Source organism: Martes martes (assembly GCF_963455335.1).
Source record: "Martes martes genome assembly, chromosome: 10".
Lineage (NCBI taxonomy): Eukaryota > Metazoa > Chordata > Mammalia > Carnivora > Mustelidae > Martes > Martes martes.
In genome coordinates, this window is record NC_137898.1 from 51,839,894 (window position 1) to 51,859,346 (window position 19,453).

Below are 19,453 nucleotides of genomic sequence, written 5' to 3' on the forward strand. Positions count from 1 at the left end.
TGAGAGTTGATGCTTAATCGACTGAGCCACCCAGATACCCCTGTTTATCTTTTTAAAGGAAGGTGGCCTTCTTTCTCTCTCAGGAAGGAGAGCCATGGTAGGATTGCCACCATTATGAATGATTACAGTGTGGGTAATAATTGCGTGACAGGTGTGTAGCATGTATGAGTGGAAGGTATGGGTTATAGGGCATGTTATCAGAAATGTACATCACAGGCATTTGTCTTTTGTCTTAGAGCATGAGAATTTTGAACAAGGAGCCCTGGAGATGGATGCAAAAGAGAATCAGAGTATCAGGTAACAGGCTTTTGGCCCAACCTCCCTCTCTCACCCTCCAACCTTATGTCCTGGAAGGTTGGCACAGGAAGCCAGCATCCTTAAAGACTAACTAGAAGCAGAATTTTACCTGTAACCGTCTTCTTCAACTCCCAGACCCTCGAGTAGAATCATGTGGTTGGAAGCCTAGGATCTTGTGGGAGGGTATCCTGCACCGGAAGCATGTGCTCCCTCTTTAGGAATTCTCCTTTCTTTGAGCAGAGGGTTCCCCCGGGGCAGGAAGGTGACATGTAGGCCTGCACAGGGTGGGACTGGGATCTGGGGCAGCAACATGTGGGATCGTGGATGAGCTGACTTAGAGGCTTTGGTCAGAGGAGGCTCCTCCCGAGACCCAGGGGTGTGTCTCTTGCCACAGGCGCTTCCACAGCGAGCCTAAGATTCCCTACGTGCGACTGGAGCGGCTCAAAATCTGTGCTGCCTCCTCGGGAGAGATGCCGGTGTTCAAGTTGAAGCCCCAAAAGAATGAGCAGGATGGGAGCTTCCTGCTGATCATCGAGTGTGGTACTGAGTCCTCCAGCATGTCCATTAAGGTATTGCTCTGCTCTGTCTTGTCCTTGAACTTGGCCCACCCTGGGAGCCTCTCTTTGCTCTCTGCTTCTGTCAGAATTCTGGCTCTGTCGCTGACCCGGTGCAGATTTACCCCTGGCTGTGAGGGGGCTGTCCCAGCATCCCTGGGGCTCAGCTGGCCTGGGGGCCTGGTCAGTCCATCTTCTCCCTCCCTCCACAACTTGTTGGTGCTATGCTCTGACTGCTGACTCCCTTCTTCTCCAAGGTCAGCCAGAACAACATGCCTGATGCCATCCAGGCCCCAAGTCTGGGGGGAAGAAAGGTCACTGTCACTTCTCTGGCTGGGCAGCAGGCACCAGAGGGGGAGGGTGTATCTCCTGAGGAACAAAGACTCATTCCTCGGACCCCTGGAGCCAAGAAGGGGCCCCCAGTACCCATGGAGAACGAGGACTTCTGCGCCGTGTGCCTCAACGGGGGGGAGTTGCTGTGCTGTGACCGCTGCCCCAAAGTGTTCCACCTCTCCTGCCACCTGCCAGCCTTGCTTGGCTTCCCGGGGTAAGCCATGCAGGTCCTAGCAGGGTGCTTTTCTGAGAGGTCTCTCCCAGGCCCACACAGCTCCCTGGACTGGATTTATTCCCGGTCTAGGCCCCTGTGAACTGCAGGTCTGTAAGTTAGCAGCCCTGCTGCTGTCTTGTGTGCACGGACAGGCAGATGTTTGAGATTGGAGTGGTTTCCTTTTTTCCTCTGTTCCCAGCCTCCTCTTACACACACAGATTTGTCCCCATACTCCTGTTGCAGCCCCCTGCTGAATCCTTTGTTTTTCTGGATTCACTCCATCCCGAGTTACTGAATTTCTTTCCAGCTGGTGGTTAGGAAGCCATTCCTTACAGGGAGGACTAGGTACTGAGTCTCCCAAACTATTGCACCCCCACCCCCGACCTGCCCTGGGTATCTTGGAGCAGAGGGATAGGGGAGGTTGCTCTGGGCCATGTGCTGAGGCCTCACTGGGCCTCACTTGCCTCTGCAGGGGAGACTGGGTGTGTACCTTGTGCCGCAGCCTGACCCAGCCAGAGATGGAGTATGACTGTGAGAATGCCCGCTATTACCAACCTGGAATGCGGGCCACTCCTGGCCTGAGCGTCTATGACCAAAAGGTAGGGAGGGGTCTCTGGGAACAAGGTTTCCTGCCTGGGGCAGCCCCCCTGTGCCAGGGGCTGAGACTTTTCTGAGGGGTTGGGAGGCCTCTCCAGCTACCTCTCTGTTAGGTGATGCCTGACAGCCTGGCCCATGGGGGGCTGCTGTGAATTCCTTCCTGCCAGCTATTTTCCTCTGGTCTGGGAGGCTGGGCTCTGCCTTCTCATGGTAGTCCATGCCCTGTGGGACAGAGCTGTCCCTGCTGGAGTTACCAGGGTCACTGTCTTCAGTCTTCTTGAGGTGGGGCCAGGGAGAAGTAACATGCTGTCCTTCTGGTTTCTGCAGAAGTGTGAAAAGCTGGTGCTGTCCTTGTGCTGCAATAGCCTCAGCCTGCCCTTCCATGAGCCCGTTAGCCCGCTGGTAAGGAAGGCTGCCTGTTTCTGCCGGCTCCCAAGGTCCTGGGCCTGTGGTGGGTCCCACGGGTACCCAGGGCGGGCTCAGAGCATGGCCACTTGGAAGCCGAGTTAATACGTGCCCGGACTAGCGGACGCAGCCGTGGCCACCACAGCCCCCCAACCCCACGGCCACTGCACTGGACTGGACAGTGAGCCAGTCCTCTTATCCCCTATCTCTTTGTCTTCTTTCTCCACTTTTCTTCTTGCTGCCCTTCTCTTTGTTGTGTTCTTTCACTCCTGTCCTACCTCATTCTCCATCTTTCCCTTCTTCTTCTGCACCTCCACTTTTTCTGTCTTCCTGCTTGGCTTCCCCTTCTCTCCTCCCCGAAGGCCCGGCATTACTACCAGATTATCAAGAGGCCCATGGACCTGTCGATCATCCGGAGGAAGCTGCAAAAGAAGGACCCAGCTCACTATACCACCCCAGAGGAGGTGGTATCAGACGTCCGCCTCATGTTCTGGAACTGTGCAAAGTTCAATTATGTATGTCTTGCCTGTTTTCCCTCTCCCCTATTTCCCGGGGACCCCAAGACTCTTGGCTGGATGGGGATATCAGGTTTGGTCCTGTGTTGCCATGAGGACTTGGGAACAGACTTTTTGGGGCCCCCATAGTGAGTACTTGTAAGCTCTCTCCCGCTCTTGGGCCTCAGCATGGACTCAGGAGGAAGAAGGGGGAGTGCTAGTGGTTGGCCATCTGTGGGTAACTGTCAGGGCCACTTCTGCTTTGAGAGATGATACTAAACTGATTGTCTTAAGTCTTCAGGAGAAAATGTCACCTTCTAGACCTCCAGGAAACTAGCCAGGCTTTGCACTTGCTGTAGAACTCTTGAGGGACCACGAAGAGATGGGCTGGTGGGAATGGGCAGGGACATCACTGCTGTCCTTCCTCTTCAGCCTGACTCAGAAGTCGCAGAGGCTGGCCGCTGCCTGGAAGTGTTCTTTGAGGGCTCGTTGAAGGAGATCTACCCGGAGAAACGGTTTGCCCAGCCAAGGCAGGAGGACTCAGACTCCGAGGAGGTGTCTAGCGAGAGTGGGTATTCCACTCCCCAGGGCTTCCCATGGCCCCCCTATGTGCAGGAGGGCATCCAGCCCAAGAGGCGGCGGCGACACATGGTAAAGATTGCTGCCAGGTGGTGGGCAGGCGTGGGGGGTGGTGGGGTAGGCAGGGGGCACCTCAGCAGCATGTGTCGGGCAACCTAAAGCCAGACTTCTAGGGAGGAACAGGAGAGTGGTGACAGTGAACCCTCACTCCCAGCCCCTTAGTCTAAGGGGAAGGCAGCAGTGTGAGGCTCATGAAGTTTAATTACTACTGAGACTTGAAACTCAGAGAGGTGAATGTACATGCCCAGGTCACCCAGCAAACTAGCAGCAGAATCAGGGTAAGAAGCCAGGGCTCCCAGCTCCCAGCTCAGGGCTGGTTATTCTGCACTGTGATCCCTAGGAGAGGAGAAACAGCTGTCTGTATCTGATCTCAGCTTGCGTTTGGGAGAAAGGAAGGTGTATTTCCAGACCCTTGGTGTAGAGAAGGAGGGAGAGGTGTTGCTCGCAGCAAAGAGAGCTCCTCCGACCTTGTGTCTGGTCCCACATAGGCAGACTCGAGACATCATTTCAATGCTGTTTCATTCCACTGAACCGTATTGCCTGCCTGCTGGGTGCCGGGGCATGACTAGCCACCCCCCCGTTATGTACCATACTTGGCACACTGTAGTGTTCAGTGGCTGCAGTGAGTCTCGCTGTTGCATTCCTGGGCTAGAGTAGAACACCTACACTCTGGGGAGTCCCAGTCTGGACACTGTGCCTTTCCACATTAACAGGTGCTACACTGGGCCATGTTAAAGCCACATATATATATATTTTTTCCTTTCAGGAGAACGAAAAAGCAAAACGCATGTCCTTCCGCCTGGCCAGCAGCGTCTCCCAGGTGTGAGAGCTGGCAGCAGAGCAAGCAGCCTGGCAGCTGCCACCCCGTCCTGTCGACCACTGTCCCCACCTTTCAGCTCATTCTCTTCAGACCGTGGATGTGAGACGAGTCTTGTTGAGCCATGGAGTGCTCTTCTTTGCCGTTTGCATCTTACAGCATTCATTTGGGAGCCATCGTGCATCCACTACAGAGAAGATTCCAGTAATAAACAGCAAAGAGGGAGGTGTTCCCGATTCCCAGACAAATCAGATGTATAGGGTCCACTGGACAAGACCGCGCCAGTCAGGCTCGGGAGGACCTAACCTCCTTGGTGACCTCTCTCTGCTGAGGAAAGCAGACTTTTCTCACCTTTCAGTGCGCAGGGCTCAGGAGCAGTGTATATATCCAAAGCCCTCCTGGGCCCCGAGGGGCGGGGGGAGAGAAGGGAGAGAGGTTCTGACATATAGCAGGCCTGTGATCGCTGGCCCAGCACAGCCAAAGACTGTCACTGTTTGCCTTTGCTTGGCCTGCTGGGACAGGATGCTGCCCTGTGCAGGGTAATGGAGGCTTCTAGAGGCTGGAGGTCTCAACTGGTGCCTATTTGGGTTCTAACGGTTTTCAGGGTATTTGTTCCTCATGCCCCCTCTCCCGATGTTGATTTAGGTGGCCGCTGTGCTCTAGGTGGTATGGCCTTCTTGATGGGGCTGGGTGGCTGTGCAGGGACTGCTGATGGCTTCAGGCTCAGATTTCACCGGCAGGCTTAAGGAGATGTCAACTGCAGAGCCTGTCCTCTGTGCCACTGACTTTGGGTTCATAGCGTTTCTTCAGTGTCAGAACCTGCTTTCCTGGGAGTGATTGTCAGTGGCCATCTCTTCAGTGTCTCCACTCAGGTCCAGACCCTGAGTTCTGCCTTGGAAACCGGAGAGGCAGGGGCTGGCCAAGGAGGCGGCCCCAGAACAGCTCACCCTGCTGGGCTCCTCCTCCTTCTTAGACATCCTAGCCCTCAGCTTCTCCACTTTCACAGAGCCAAAGATCAGAAGCGAGTGCTCTGACTCGCCTGCCCCTGGGCTCCCCACAGCCCAGAAAAAGCCAAGACACTAGTGGCCACCCTTTTCTGATGGAGGCTGGAGAAGGCCAGAGGGTGAGCTGGGAGCCCAATCTAACTGCTCCTGGGGGAATGTTGTGTCTAGGGTGGAGAAGGGAAAAACTTGAGAGGTGAGCCAGAGTCCTTCAGTGACCTTGAAGCAACTTCAGGATGTCACTTCTCCAAGAATGCAGAGGGAAGTGTTCTGGAAGCCGCAGGCACAGGAATTCCAGACTGCATCTCAGGTGGAGAGGGATCTTCATGGCTTGTGAGGGGTGTTTGGGAGGAGGAGGCATAGGCAGCTGCGGGGAATCAGGCTATTTCCCCAGCGAGGACTTGGTGGAGAAGGAAGCTACTGCTAATGATGCTGGGGGAGATGAGAGCGGACGCGCCCGTGGCCTGGCCTGCAGACGCAGCTGTCTCTGGTCTGGTCACGGTGTGACTAATTTCAAGGGAGTCTTAGGTCATGGCTTTATTTTTGCTAAGAGATGAAGTTTAAGGAAGTTCTTGTGTGTAGGGCCTTTGTCAATGGGAACATTCTGCTCGGAGAAAACATTTCTTCTCTCCTTGTCAGTTGGTGTTACTGATCATTTCCTTCACCCCGCAGGCTGAGAGGCCATCTTCACTTCAGAACCAATCTCGCCCTTGGCCTGCCATTCTTTCACCAGCTCTTGCCAGGCTCTCCTCCACAGATGGGCTTCCATAGTCCTGTTTCCTAGTCGGGAGTAACTAAGTCTTTAATGCTCCAGGAGCCAGGCAATCTTTAGGTCTAGCCCTCTGCTCTTTGGGGCACACATGACTCTCGCTTGGGTTTTAGCCACTTTCCTTTCAATTTTTGAATCTTTTTTCCCTGTTGAATTGACTTGGCAAGGTTCCCTCTGTAATTACCTCACTAATTCATGCTCTTGGTCCTCTTTCCTTTGTTGTGGCCCCCACCCGCACCTCCCCTGAGTGAGCATCGTGGTGCTATGTGTCGGACAGCCAGGTAAGGGCTGCGACAGGCTCAAATCTGATTGGGATCCTTCCACAGGACCAACTGAGGCCACAAATAAGCAGAAATGCCTGGCTAACTGCTTGGCTTCCCTCCTATGACATATAGTGTGCTGGGCCAGAGATCTTAGCAATGTAGTGGAGAGTCACATATTCCTTTCCCATCGCAGAGACCCTGCCTGCTGAGAGGCCCACTTCAGCACCTGAGCAGACGGAGGGTGTCCTTCCCTGCAAGGGTGCGAGGCCCTGCCCCACCATACCACCCCTGCACTCGTTACCCCACACCCCCGCCTCTCCCCAGGCTTTTCCTGTGGACTTAGCACCAATGTTTTATGTCATGGTTTGGTTTTATTTTTGCATGCAGAAAACAGAACATGGGTTTTTAGAAATTAAAAGAAAAAGCTGCTAGCCGAGTGACTGACTTCAGTGGTTCTTTGCTAACGTCTGAGCTGATCCTGCTTTTGACTTACTCCCATAATGGCCCCCTTTGAAGTCAGTCAGATCCTTTGGCCCTTGACTAAGTCATGAAATGGCAGTGAGTTCTGGGTCCTCCCATTATAGAATGCAAGTCTGAGAGGAGAAATGGGGTTCCTTGAATATACTGAGAAATAGGAGGGCAGAGTGGCTTCAGTGGATGCAAAGGGGATTTTAGTGCAAAAATGGGTGCAGGATGAATTGCGGAGTACTCTTCCAGAACACGGGTAGTCCGGCCCTACCTGACTTCTAGCAGTTGCCAACTGCACCCCCTCTACAGGTCCCCCTCCCACAGTGGCAGCTGCCTGACCCTCTGTAGACTCTGCTCTAAGACTTGATAGGTTCTGGCTCCCTCTGGCAACAGGTCTTTGCCTTGCTTCTGAGACCTAGACCTCTCCTTATTTGTGCCCAGGCTCTGCTCTGCTCTCTCTCCCACTCCCTGAGGTCATGTCACCTGTAGTCTTCTCTTCTGAACTCCCGAACTGAGACTTTGCTGCTTTGGGATCACCATCCCCCATGCTTCCTCTTCTCCCATGCCCTCCCTGCTGTTTATTGAAATTGCCTGCTCCTTTAGCCAGTTCCCTGACCTCCTCTCTCTTTGTCTCAGCCTTCTCCCGGGCTGCTTCCTTTCCCTAGCCTGAGCCCGTGGTCCATCACATATGGACATTTTTATTAGGATCCTGAGCTTTCTTATCCCCTCTAACTCAAAACTTCCCCTGAAACTGTTAACTGTTCTCCATTTTTTGCATCAGCTTATTTTCTCCTCACCTCTCCTGGGTAGCTAAGCATGACAGCTTCATAGTTGACACCCTCAGTTGGGCTGTCAGCATTGATGGGTGTATCTTTGACTTGTAATTACACCACTCTCTGTCTATGCCCCCCATCTTTGCTCTCAGCAAATGACTGATCCCACTGCCTACTTCACAGAACAGAGTCCCTAAAGTGAGAAACTCCTTGCCCATTTGCTCCTCTCTCCCTCCCATCTGTGTCCACATCCCTCCTCAGATTGTTCCCTTCTGCTCCTGTTCAGTGCTCTGTTTCTTGAATCCTGCTGTGTGGCCTCCAAGACTTCACTCTGTCCCTTATCCCACCACTCCCACTTCCTGGGACCTCAACCTCCCTCTCCAATGGCAGCTCCACAAAGCCTATGAACAAGCAGAGGTCACCCCCAGACTAAAACAAAGCTTCTTAGAATCGGTTGCTCCTTACCCATTGTCCTTATTGACAAAGTTTCTTTGAAAAAGGATTTTTTTTCGATTAATTCTTCTCATCTTCAACCCTTCACAGCTTTTCATAAGAGTCACCAGTGACCACCCAGTTGCCAAATCGAAAGAATACCTTTCAGTCCTCAACTGTCTTGACGTCTCCACAGCATTTCACACCATCCACCACTCACTATTTTGAGACAGCCCCATCACATGGCTTTTCTGACACCGCAGGTGTCTGGTTTATTCTCTTCCCTCTCAGCCACACAGGCCGAGACTTTCTTAATGTCTTGATAAGTAAACACATCCATAGCTCCTTGCGGTCTCCCCTCTTCAGGAATGGAGCAGTTAGGAGGAAGCACGGCCGCTCCTGCTCCCTTCCCTCTGTGTCTGCCTGTTTTCCCTCAGTCTCTTTCTTCCCCTGGGCTCAGTTCTCCCCATGCCAGTCATGTTTATGAGCTCTCCTGGGAAGAGAGCTTCTGCAAGCCTTTCTCTCTGTCCTTCCCAGTGCAGCATGGAGACAGATTTTAGTTATGTTTGCCAAGAGGTCTCATCCAACTCAGCCCAAGAATGTAGATTGAGTCTTACCAAAAAGCAGTTTGGGTAAATGGGATTCCCAGGCTGATGGGCAGCTCATTGCCATGATCCCCATACCAGTTAGAGCCGGCCACAGTTGGTGAGGTGCTAGGGATCAATGTTTCCATTGCATGGGTTGTTGTGCTTCTAGTTGGGAGGAGGATCCCTGCAGGGGTGGCTGTCTGCCACTGATAACATTCTGGTGGGGGGAAGACTGAGAAGTGCTGGGTGTCATCACTTGCTTGGGGCCCAGTTGAGGTCAGGTGGGCCTCTTTGGGCCAGGTCTCTCCCATCTGTACTGATATCACCCCGTTTGCTCCAGCTATTCCTAGAGCTGGACGCGATGTCGGGTTTTCTTGGAGGTGGGGTGAGATAGTAGAAAGTTATCTGATTTGAGATGCTGAACACCTGAATTGTGGTTCTGCCAGTTATGAGCTGTATGATGACGTTGGGTAGTTTCCCCATCTATGAAGTTGGTTGCGGGAGGGGGTTGAAAACAGTGATCTCTCAGAGGCCATGCTACTGGAATGATGGTGCTGGTGATTCGAACTCTAAAGCTCAGGCGCCACAGGGAGCAAGGGAATATTGGGGATAGGACATAGCTGGGGAGTCTTGGCCAAGGCAGGACAAAGGGACTCACAGGCTAGACTGAGCACTTTGAGGAAAGCAGCTTTGAGCTGCTTCTTGAGCCATATGCCCATTCCTCAAGCTGCACCTCTTTCTTGGATATCTAAGATGAGTTCCTCTTGGGCCTTTTTCAGAAGTGGCCATTGGATCCAAAGTGGTTGGGGGCAGGAAGGAGGCATATTGTGAAGGGAAATGTCACTGATCTTAAAAGGGCCTACACATTCAAGAACAAATTAAAAATAGCACTTTTCTTTACCAATAATTGTGTCCTGGAGTGTTTCTTCAGTAATGATGGCTGAACCTACTTCATGGTCTTCTTGCCCCTGGACTCCAACATCATGAAGAACACAAGGTGAGGAAGAATAGACTGGGAAGTCTTCCATCTAGGGAAGAACTCAACTCTTAGCTTCTTGTTGCATGAACACAGCCCATTCCTCAAAATTCAGGCAATGAGTCTGAGGCAGAGTTAAGAGAAATCAGTCTTATGAGTGCCCACCACTTCCAGGCACTGAATATCTCAAAAATGTGCTTTATATAGGGCCATTCCCCAGTCACCTAGCCTTAGCTCTCCTCTCTGCCCACTCTACACCCGTGGTTTCTAGCTATCTGGGGGAGAATGACATTGTTTTGAATATTCATCATTCATTTTGACTGCATAGAATCTGAACCCCTTTCCTATTTGGGCGGAATTCCCCACTTCAGGAGTCTTGGGAGGCAGAGCTCACTCTTCACTACAGTAGCTAAAAATATTAACATCTTGATTTATCAGAATGCCCTGTAGCTAGGATACAGGTCTAATGGTAGTCATTAAAAAAAAAAAAAAAGCAGGGACCACAGAGACTTCTCTGGTGATGGTATTGGTTGCAGTGAGGAGAGGTTTCCATGGCAGCAAGAACAGCAGAATGAGCTGAAGCCCCTGGTGCTTGATGGCAGTGCTGGTTTTCTACAGCCAGACCCATTAGCTCCTAATCCTTTCACCTTTCCAACAATTCCGTGAACACTCAACAAATATTTTATAAAATTATTTTCTGCTTAAATGAACCAGAATTGGTTTCTTTTTGTTGGAACTAAGCACCCTACTGATACAGAAATCTTAGAGAATCTCATCAAGTCAGGGACCCTCCACTTCGGTGTCTTGATGTCACCTGACGCACTAGTCAGTCCTCGGCACCCTTAATGTAGTCTTACTATAGTCTCTATCTCTGAAGCCAGGGACATGGGAAAAAAAACAGTGGGATGTGGTGTCAGAGAATTTTGTGTATCAAGGAAGGACGATCATCATTTTTTAAAAAGATTTTGTTTGGGAGAGAACACAAGTGAATGGGAAGGGCAGAGAGAGACCTGCTGAATGGGGAGCCAGCCAGACATGGGCTCAATCCCAGGACCCTGGGATCATGACCTGAGCGGAAGACAGATGCTTAACTGACTGAGCCACCCAAGGGCCACAGATGATTATCATTTTTAATGCTTAAGATGAGATCTGGAAGTCTTCCTGACCCCTACTCCTTCCCAGAAAGACTTACAGCAACCTCCAGGAAGCTTAAGAATACCCTTTCAGTCCAGTGGGCAAATAAATCTCTGTCTTTGGTATAAGAGTATAGGCTCAACTGTTGTAATGACAAAAAAGGCCCCAAAACAAAGGGACTTTTAAAAATGAAAATGTGTTTCTTTTCCAGGTAATAGTCCCAGAGGTAAGCAAACAGGTTAAGGTAGGTAACGATGGCTTTGCTCTGTGAAATTGTTGAAGAACCCAGGGTTTTGTTTTTTTGTTTTTTTTTTAATTGTTATTTATTTGAGAGAGAGAGAACAAGCAGGGGCGGGGGGCTGGCAGAGGGAGAAGCAGACTTCCTGCTGAGAAGGGAGCCCAATGCAGGACTCCATCCCAGGACGTGAGATCATGACCTGAGCCGAAGGCAGACACTTAACTGATTGAGCCACCCAGGCGCCCAGAACACAGGTCCTTTGTAAGGTCTGGTTACACCATTCTCTAGGATGGCACTTTCATCTGTATGATTGAAGTGGTTGACCAGTGGCTTGTCTGTGTTCCTGTCTGAGGAAGGGTAAAGAAAGAGGAAGTGGAGGGAGGACAAGCAATTTCATCCAAAACTGGTGTCTTGGAAGTTGTACACACCACTGCTTCTGACATGCAAATTCATGAAGCATTCCATATTTTAAAGTATGATCTTTGGATCAAGATTATCATTCTGTTTTGTCCATGCATGTACATGTTCCTGTAATTCTAATGGGATGGTATTACAGTAGAGTTGCATGGATAAAACCTGGTTTAGAAAAGAAAAAATAAACAAAAACCTGTGTCTTGGAAAGTGTTATATACATCACTACTTCTCAAAATCACTTGGTTAGATCTTATTCTATTAGACAACATCCAGCTATAGAGGAGGCTTGGAAACATGAACACCATAACCTCAGCCATGCTCTAGCCGAAGAATTAAGGCCTGGTGCTGGTAGAAACAGTTGTCCTTCACTAGGGTTCTAGAGAAGGGTTCTGTCCATTTGTTCCAGTGAGTTGCAGGTGTGGCCCACTGACAGTGTCACTTTATGGCAAAGGCTGTGCCAGGGCAGAGCCTCTGTGACTTTTTAAACTTATTAATTGGCTTAATGGAGCATTTATCCTCTCCATATGAAAGTGTAACCCCCCTATATGAAATGTATCTCTGGGTAACCAAATATTTGATGAGGGGAAGTGTCTCTTTCAGAAGTATTCCAGCTAAGAACTGAAGGGTTGATAGATTGGAATATCACCATTTTCCAGCCCCTAATGAATGAATGAATCTGGGTAACGACCATGCATGGCTACCCACCATGCACGTCTACCCATATCATAGAGAGATATCCAGACATTACATGTCCTCTGAGAACACAACATCACCTATGAGTGCTTCCAAACAAATATGTTTTGAACCGAATCAGGCCTCTGGGTCTAACTACCAATTAACAGATGTAGCTGCCAAATGACAGGAAATGCAAAGAATAGAGGAATGTCTTGAATGACATCACAAGGATACAATCAGCAAAATCCAGTCCATGGAACCTATAAGACAGATGACCTGGTACCTTCAACAAATATATTGCACAGGGGATAAAAGTGGGATGGGCAGAAAACCTATAGATTTAGAGACTTAAAAGGCATATAAACCAATTGCAAAATATGGAACGAACTTACATCCTGCTTTAAACAAACTAAAAACATCGTCAGATAATTGGGAAAAGCTGAATGTTAATAGGATATTTGGTGATATTAAAAACTTATTTTTATGTTATTTGAATTTGTTATTTAAAACTTTTATTTTTTTAAGGCATGATAAAGATTTGTTATAGTAGAATATTAGAAACAATGAAAAGCCTGTAGAAGATGGTTAAATAATTAATAGAATATAATTTTAAATGATATTTAAGGACCCTATAGGGCATAATTTAAATGAGACAAATATTCTCAAAGTCTTTCTTTGGATTAAGAACCCAACAGAGTAATGGGATGCATAAAGGGAGAAGAAAATTCCAAAGTTCTTCTGACTTGAGAAACCCCTCAAGTATTTCTGGAAGCAGAGACCTCAGTTTAAAAAATTACCAAAAGAGGAATAAATTATTAATATAAGCAAACAGATTTATAGATTAGATTACCTTTTATAGAACATCATAACACTTTCTGAAACAAAGGCCTCTTAAAGACACATTGATATGAGTAACATTTCCAAGGCTCACTGAACAATCCAGCTCTGTTTTCTGTTATTAGAAACTTTGATGCAGTCTCCCCACTGGACAAGAGGGTAACATTGTCTAGTCTTTAGTGTTAGACTGGGCTGATTTTCACTATCAGTTAGAATGGCCTAAGTTTTCGAGTCTGAGCACTAAAATTCTATCATTTCACTTTGAGATGAAATGTCCTGTCTAGAAGTTTTAAGTGTATAATATAGAAAAGAACAGCTGCATAAAATACCAGGTACTTAGATCAAATACTAGATACTAGATCAAAAAACAAACAAAACCAGTTGTAAAGGATATTATTGGGACAAGTGGGAAAATTTTAATATGGGTCCATAGCTTGTATTAATATGACATTTCCTGAGTGTGCTAATTTGGACTGTGGTTACAAGGGAGAATGGCCGTGTTCTCTGGTGATACATGCTCAAGTATTTAGGGGTGAAGGATCATGTTGCCTGCAACCCTTGAGGGTTCAGAAAAACTCTGTGTTGTATTATTAGAGTAAAGGAAATGTGACAAAAAGTTACCAATTGGTAAGCCTAGATGAAGGGTATATGGGTGTTCCATTACAGTGTTCTTGGGAAGTAAAGGGCAAACTTAATAAATGAAATATGAAGCATGCATCTAGAACAGCAACATGGAAAATACTTATGAGATGATACCAATTAAAAAAAAAAGCAGAACACAGAATTGTATGTAAAATAAAAGAAAAAAGGTAAATATATTAGAATGTTGCCAGTGGTTGTCTTTTCTCCAAACTTTGCACTAAAAAGTTATTTTATATATATATATATGTATGTATGTATATGTATGTGTGTATATACATACATATATACACACACATATACATACATACATATACATATATACATACACACATATATGCACACTATATATACTATATATATAATACATATATATGAATTTTATTATGAAAAGTTTCTAATAACATCTTGTGTGTCTTAGCTCCAAGCCCCTTTCTCAGACAGCTTTCCCTAACCACCCAGTCTGAGGTGGACCCCTCAGCACTTTCTCTCACAATCTTGTTTTATTGTCATCCTAGCACTTACTACTGTATTATTTATCCTTTTATGCGACTTGTTTTCTTGTTATTGTCTGAGGATCATACGAGGATCACCCCTCATATGACGTAAGCTTCCCGAGAGCAGGACCCTCGCCCAGACCCTCCAACAGTGCCTGTAGTTGCTCAGTGGCTACCTGTTGAACGAGTAACACAGATCTTTGTCATCCAACCTCCCATTTTGCCAGGCACTCCGAAGACTTGAGAAGGGGAAGAACTTGTCCAAGGTCCCTCATGAGTTCGTGCCGATGTCAAAACTAGAATTCAGGTTTTGTGACTCAGGTCTCTATAGGCTCTTCTTTCAAAATGTCTCAGGCTGATCTAGCTCCTGGGCACCAGGCAGGTGGCAGGAGGGAGGGAGGATGCGCCGTGCGTTCCCGTCAGTGCAGTGTGCCGGAAGCCCCCTAGGTGGCGCCAGCGGCGCTCATGTAGCTCTAGGGAAAGGAAGACGTGGGTAAAGGCAAACTCCAGAGGGACACCTTGATGAGAAGCAGGATATTTGATAGTCTTGTCTTTCTAGCGACTGCTCATTAGTTGTGAGAGAGAAAAAAATATACAGTAAATAGGCAGTGGAGAAATCCCCACCTTGACTATGTGATCAAAAAAAAAAAAAAAAAAAGGAACAGATGGACCTGTTTTGAGTCCAGAAGTGATACGTTGATAAGGACACAACATCACTGATACAGTATTGAAGCCCGGAATGCACAACCTGAATCTAATGAGAAAAACATCAGACAAGCTACAAATGAGAAATGTTATATTAGGGCCAGGGGATAGGGGACTGGATTTTTTAAAAATGGCACCACTGACAAGAAAGAAAAATTGTGAAAATGTCCCAGATTAAAAGAGGCTAAAGAATTGACAACAAAATGCAATCCCTGAGACTAGACTGGGTCTTGTAGTAGAAGGGGGAGATCCTATGAAAGACATCATGGGGTCAACTGACAGAACTGAAATATGAACAATAGACTACATCAGTGTATCGATGTTAAATACATTACAGCTGATAACTGTTCTGTCATTATATAATGTTATATAAGGGAATATACTTATCTTTAGGGAATATGCACTGGAGTATTTAGGAGTAAAAGGCCATAGTGTATGAGACTTACCCTCAAGTGGTGCAGGAAATGTGTGTGTGTATACACACACACACACATTTATATAAAATATATATTTATATGTATATTTAAATATAGAAAGTATGCATTATATATTGGGAGTATATACTTTATATATTGAAATTAGACAAAATATATATTTGTACATATAGATACAAACAAAGCAAATGGGGGTAAAATGTCAATCTGGGTAAAGATTCTTTTTTATTATTTTTACATTTTAACTATTCTTTTTAACTATTGGATATACTTCTTACTATTTTCATCGTTGCCACTTTTCTGTTACTTTGAAATTATTTCCAGATAAGCATGTAAGAAGCAAAACCAAAGTAAAGGATGGTGGTTGTTGGTACGTCCTCTGCCTGCCCTTGTTTCTGTTGTACGATTCAGAGCTAGGGTCCTGCCTCACTCGTGCATGTCTTCTGTTGTCCCTTGCATCAGTCGTTCTCTCCTGAAAAGGACTGAGTTTGATTTCCAGTCTCTGAGGCTGAGGCCAAAGCTGGAAGAGATGGAATTACCTTGTCCATGGCTGGGAAATGCTGGTGAGGCCTCTGTAAGGAGATATGGAGAAGCAGTGGAAGGATCTGAGCCCTGTTTTCACCCCCGCTCCGGCCTCTGGATCTGAGGATATCTGTGGGGTCAGCTTGTTGTAAGCCATTGGGCTCAGGCTGTGTTTCCCCAGCCATTCTGAAGAGGCCTTTGGTACCTGGGGGGGCTCAACCGGGCTGGGTGTGGAAAGAGCCTTGGCAGTATTGGGATGGGAGGGCCTCACTATGCTTTCCTTCTGTTTATAGTTTCTTGGAAGTGACACAGTCCATTTTCTCTCCTGAGTCTGGCATGCTGGGCACCCCTGACTCTTCAGGAGTCCTTCCAATCTTCCAATGATCTCCTTTGCATTAAATCAGCAAAATGGGATGTCTGGTAATAGGGAGGTAGGACACTGGCCCTAAGTCTTACCTGGCACTTCTTCCTGGGTGACTTCTGGTGGTGTTTTCCTGGGCTCCATATACTTCAAATGTGAATAAGAGGGACCTCATCCCTCCATCCCCATACTGGGACGTGACTGGGCCTGCCTCTCACCCAGAGCTTCTCATAAGAGAGAGAGGTTGATCTCTGCATTTTCATCACCCTAATAAGAACCTCATACCTATTAGCAGTCTCTCCCCATTTCCCATCTCTTCACAGTCCCTGGCAACCATGTAATCTACTTTCCCTAGACATAGATTTGCCTATTCTGGACATTTCACATAAGTGGAATCATACAATACATGAACCTTTGCATCTGGCTTCTTCCACTGAGCATAATATTTTGAAGATGCATCCTTGTTGTACCATATATCAGTACTTCATTCCATTCTAAAGCCAAATAAAATTCCATTGTATGGATATGCCAGTGTGTATGACATGACGTGTCATGTACAGGTCCAAATTCACTCCTTTCCATGTAGAGATCCAGTTTGCCCAGCATCATTTGTTGAAAAGACTATTCCCTCCCGCCCCCGCCATTGAATTATCTTGGCACTCTTGTCAGTTGGCCAATGACGCATGGGTTTATTTCTGGACTCTCAATTCTATCCATTGTTCTATTTGTTTATCCTTATGCTGGTCTGGCAGTCTTTTTTTTTTTTTTTTTAAGATTTTATTTATTTATTTGAGACACAAAGAGAGAGAGAGCACAAGCTGGGAGGAGGATCAGAGGGAGAGGCAGAGGCAGACTCCCTGCTGAGCAAGGAGGTGGTTTTGGGGCTCCATTCCAGGATGTTGAGATCATGACCTGAGCCGAAGGGAGACGTCCGTCTGACTAAGCCACCCAGATGCCCCTAGTCTGGCAGTCTTAATTATTGTAACTTTACTGTAAGTTTGAAATCAGAAATTGTGGCCCCCCTCAACTTTGTTCTTCTTTTTCAGATTGTTTCTTGCATCTCCCTATGAATTTCAGGATCAGGTTGTCAATTTCTGCAAAAAAGGCATCTGAAGTTTTGATAAGGATCACATTGAATTTATAGATAAATTTGGGGAGGATTATCACCTTAACAATATCAAGTCTTCCAGTCCATAAACATTAATTTAGTTTTGGTGTGCACTAACCTGACCTTTAATTATTTGAAAAGGAGGCTGGGTCAAAGATCCTCAATTGAGTTAGTTGTCAAATGTTTCACTTTGAACCATGGGGATAAGTCACACTTCTACTTTTGTGAAGGTAGAAGAAGACAAAAAAAAAGAAAGACTTATATAAATTGGTAGAGCCTACCAGTAACTAAAGATAGATCTCATTAAGAAAAGTTACATTCTGCATTATATATTTTTAAGGACATGTCCCCATTCAAGAAATCTTAAAATAACACATGATGACCTAAACATCTCTGAATTTATCTTATAGAACGGAAAAATTATGGGATGGTTTTTATGATGTTGGGTGTCTCAGAAATCTTTTGAATAACATAGATACATATTAATTAACGCATAAAAAAACTCTTCTTGACTTAAAACTGAAGTCCATCCCTTCCCCCAAACTTTGGAATTTTTACTGACAGGGCCAGCAAACCCTGGAACAAACTGTACTAATTGCTTCTTATGTTTTCTTATAGTGACAAACTTCAATTCTGATCCCTCTTCCTTAAATGACAAGCAACTTGATATTGCACTTCAACAATGACGTTACCACATGGAGTGTTTAAGCAAGCAGTGTATAATGCTTGTTACCAGCAGTGACATTAATAATTACTGGAAGAGACTGAGAGAAGATTGTTGTATAGTAATGACCCCTGCAATAGCTTGGGTTCCCTTGGCAATATCGAGAGTTTGTCATGTTGGTGGTCATGGTGTTGCAATCCATTACCTCACTGAGAACTGATGACTTCAGCTATGGTAACTGGCCATAATATTTAATGTAGCTGCCTTGAGCCACTTGAAAACTTTGAAAAAAAATTTTTCTCTGAGGCACTTATATCAAGTGTTCCCAGGAAAAGCCAGTACCTCTAGGTACACATTTTAGGGAGTTGTGTTTTACTTTCTTGTGTAGTTTCTCTGATTCCTCTCTAAACGTTAGTGATATTTACACACTAGATATGAATATTTGTCTATTTGTCAGTCTACTTATCTACCTACTTATTCATCTATTTTACCATGTTCTACAAAGTCTTCCTTCCCTTCCATTCCTTTCCTTCCTTCCTCCCTCTCTCCCTCCCTCCCTCTCTGCCTTCCTTCCTTCCTTCCACTTACTAATGCCATGATATTTTGTTAAATAACTACTAAGTGCCAGGGACTGTCCCAGGAATTGGGAATGAACAATAAACAAATAGGCTGGAGCTTAGCTTCTGGTGAGGAAGGAAAGAAAATAAATAAGCTTGTTTTAGGTGGTGGTAAGTGCTCTAAGACAATATAGGGTAATGTGATAGACTGCGGGGTGGGACTACTTTAGATATAGGGATGAGGGAAGGATTCCCTGAGGAGGTGGCTAGTGAGCTGAAATCTAAATGATGAAAAAGAACCAGCCTTGGGGAAGTATGGGGGCAGAAGCTTGTAGGTAGAGGAAATAGTACATGCACATTATTCGAAGCAGCTTAAAATAATACAGTCAATACAATGAAAAAATACAAAAAGACAAAGGTAGAAATGAAAAATGTGAGAGAGAGAACACGGGAAAGTCATAATGTTGGTATGCAAGCCACTGTGTTCAGCAAAATTATTAAAGTTGAGTTGCAACTTTGGTTCCCATCTTCCTGGAAGCCAAGGCGAGATGGGAAGTATGACTGATTTCATGGTATGTTTTCTTCTTAAGGAAAAATGGTGGTGTCAGTGTTTCAAGAGGAAAAAAGATTTTTCTTTTCTGGCATTCAGGATGGAAGTACAGTTCTTGTTTGGATTTTTCTATGAGGAATGTGTTCCTCATAGAGTGATTGTATTAGTGATTGTATGATAATTTGTTACAACAGCCGTATAAGACTAGTATATAGATCCATCTTGGATGTAATAATAGACACTGAGCCACTTGAACTAGCTTAAGCAAAAGAGGGCACTTTGTTATAAAGATTTGAAATAGTCCATGGAATTCCAGGAATGCCGCTCATTCCAGAAAATACTAGGATCAGGGATAGAAAGCTGTCAGAACTCTGCTGGTCTCTTTTTCTTTCTCTTTGTGGATCTTTTTCATCCTTCCTATTCTTTTCACATTTTTCCTGCAGCCTGGTCTTCTATTATTACAGGCCGTGTGATGGGAAGCATATCTGCGACAACAACT

General features: G+C 46.3%; 1 protein-coding gene across 1 annotated transcript in view; it reads left to right on the forward strand.

The window, feature by feature from the left end:
• The window catches only part of TRIM66 (tripartite motif containing 66), a gene marked incomplete at both ends in the record, with an annotated part of 49,364 nt that extends 45,005 nt beyond the window's left edge, over window positions 1-4,359 (forward strand). Inside the window, 8 exons of the mRNA XM_080817606.1 lie at window positions 237-297; window positions 692-866; window positions 1,109-1,398; window positions 1,871-1,997; window positions 2,323-2,397; window positions 2,763-2,915; window positions 3,327-3,545; window positions 4,300-4,359. Of these exons, the coding sequence (XP_080673732.1) occupies window positions 237-297; window positions 692-866; window positions 1,109-1,398; window positions 1,871-1,997; window positions 2,323-2,397; window positions 2,763-2,915; window positions 3,327-3,545; window positions 4,300-4,359 (1,160 nt within the window). The remainder of the gene's footprint in view (window positions 1-236; window positions 298-691; window positions 867-1,108; window positions 1,399-1,870; window positions 1,998-2,322; window positions 2,398-2,762; window positions 2,916-3,326; window positions 3,546-4,299) is intronic.
• Between the last annotated feature and the right edge of the window lie 15,094 nt (window positions 4,360-19,453).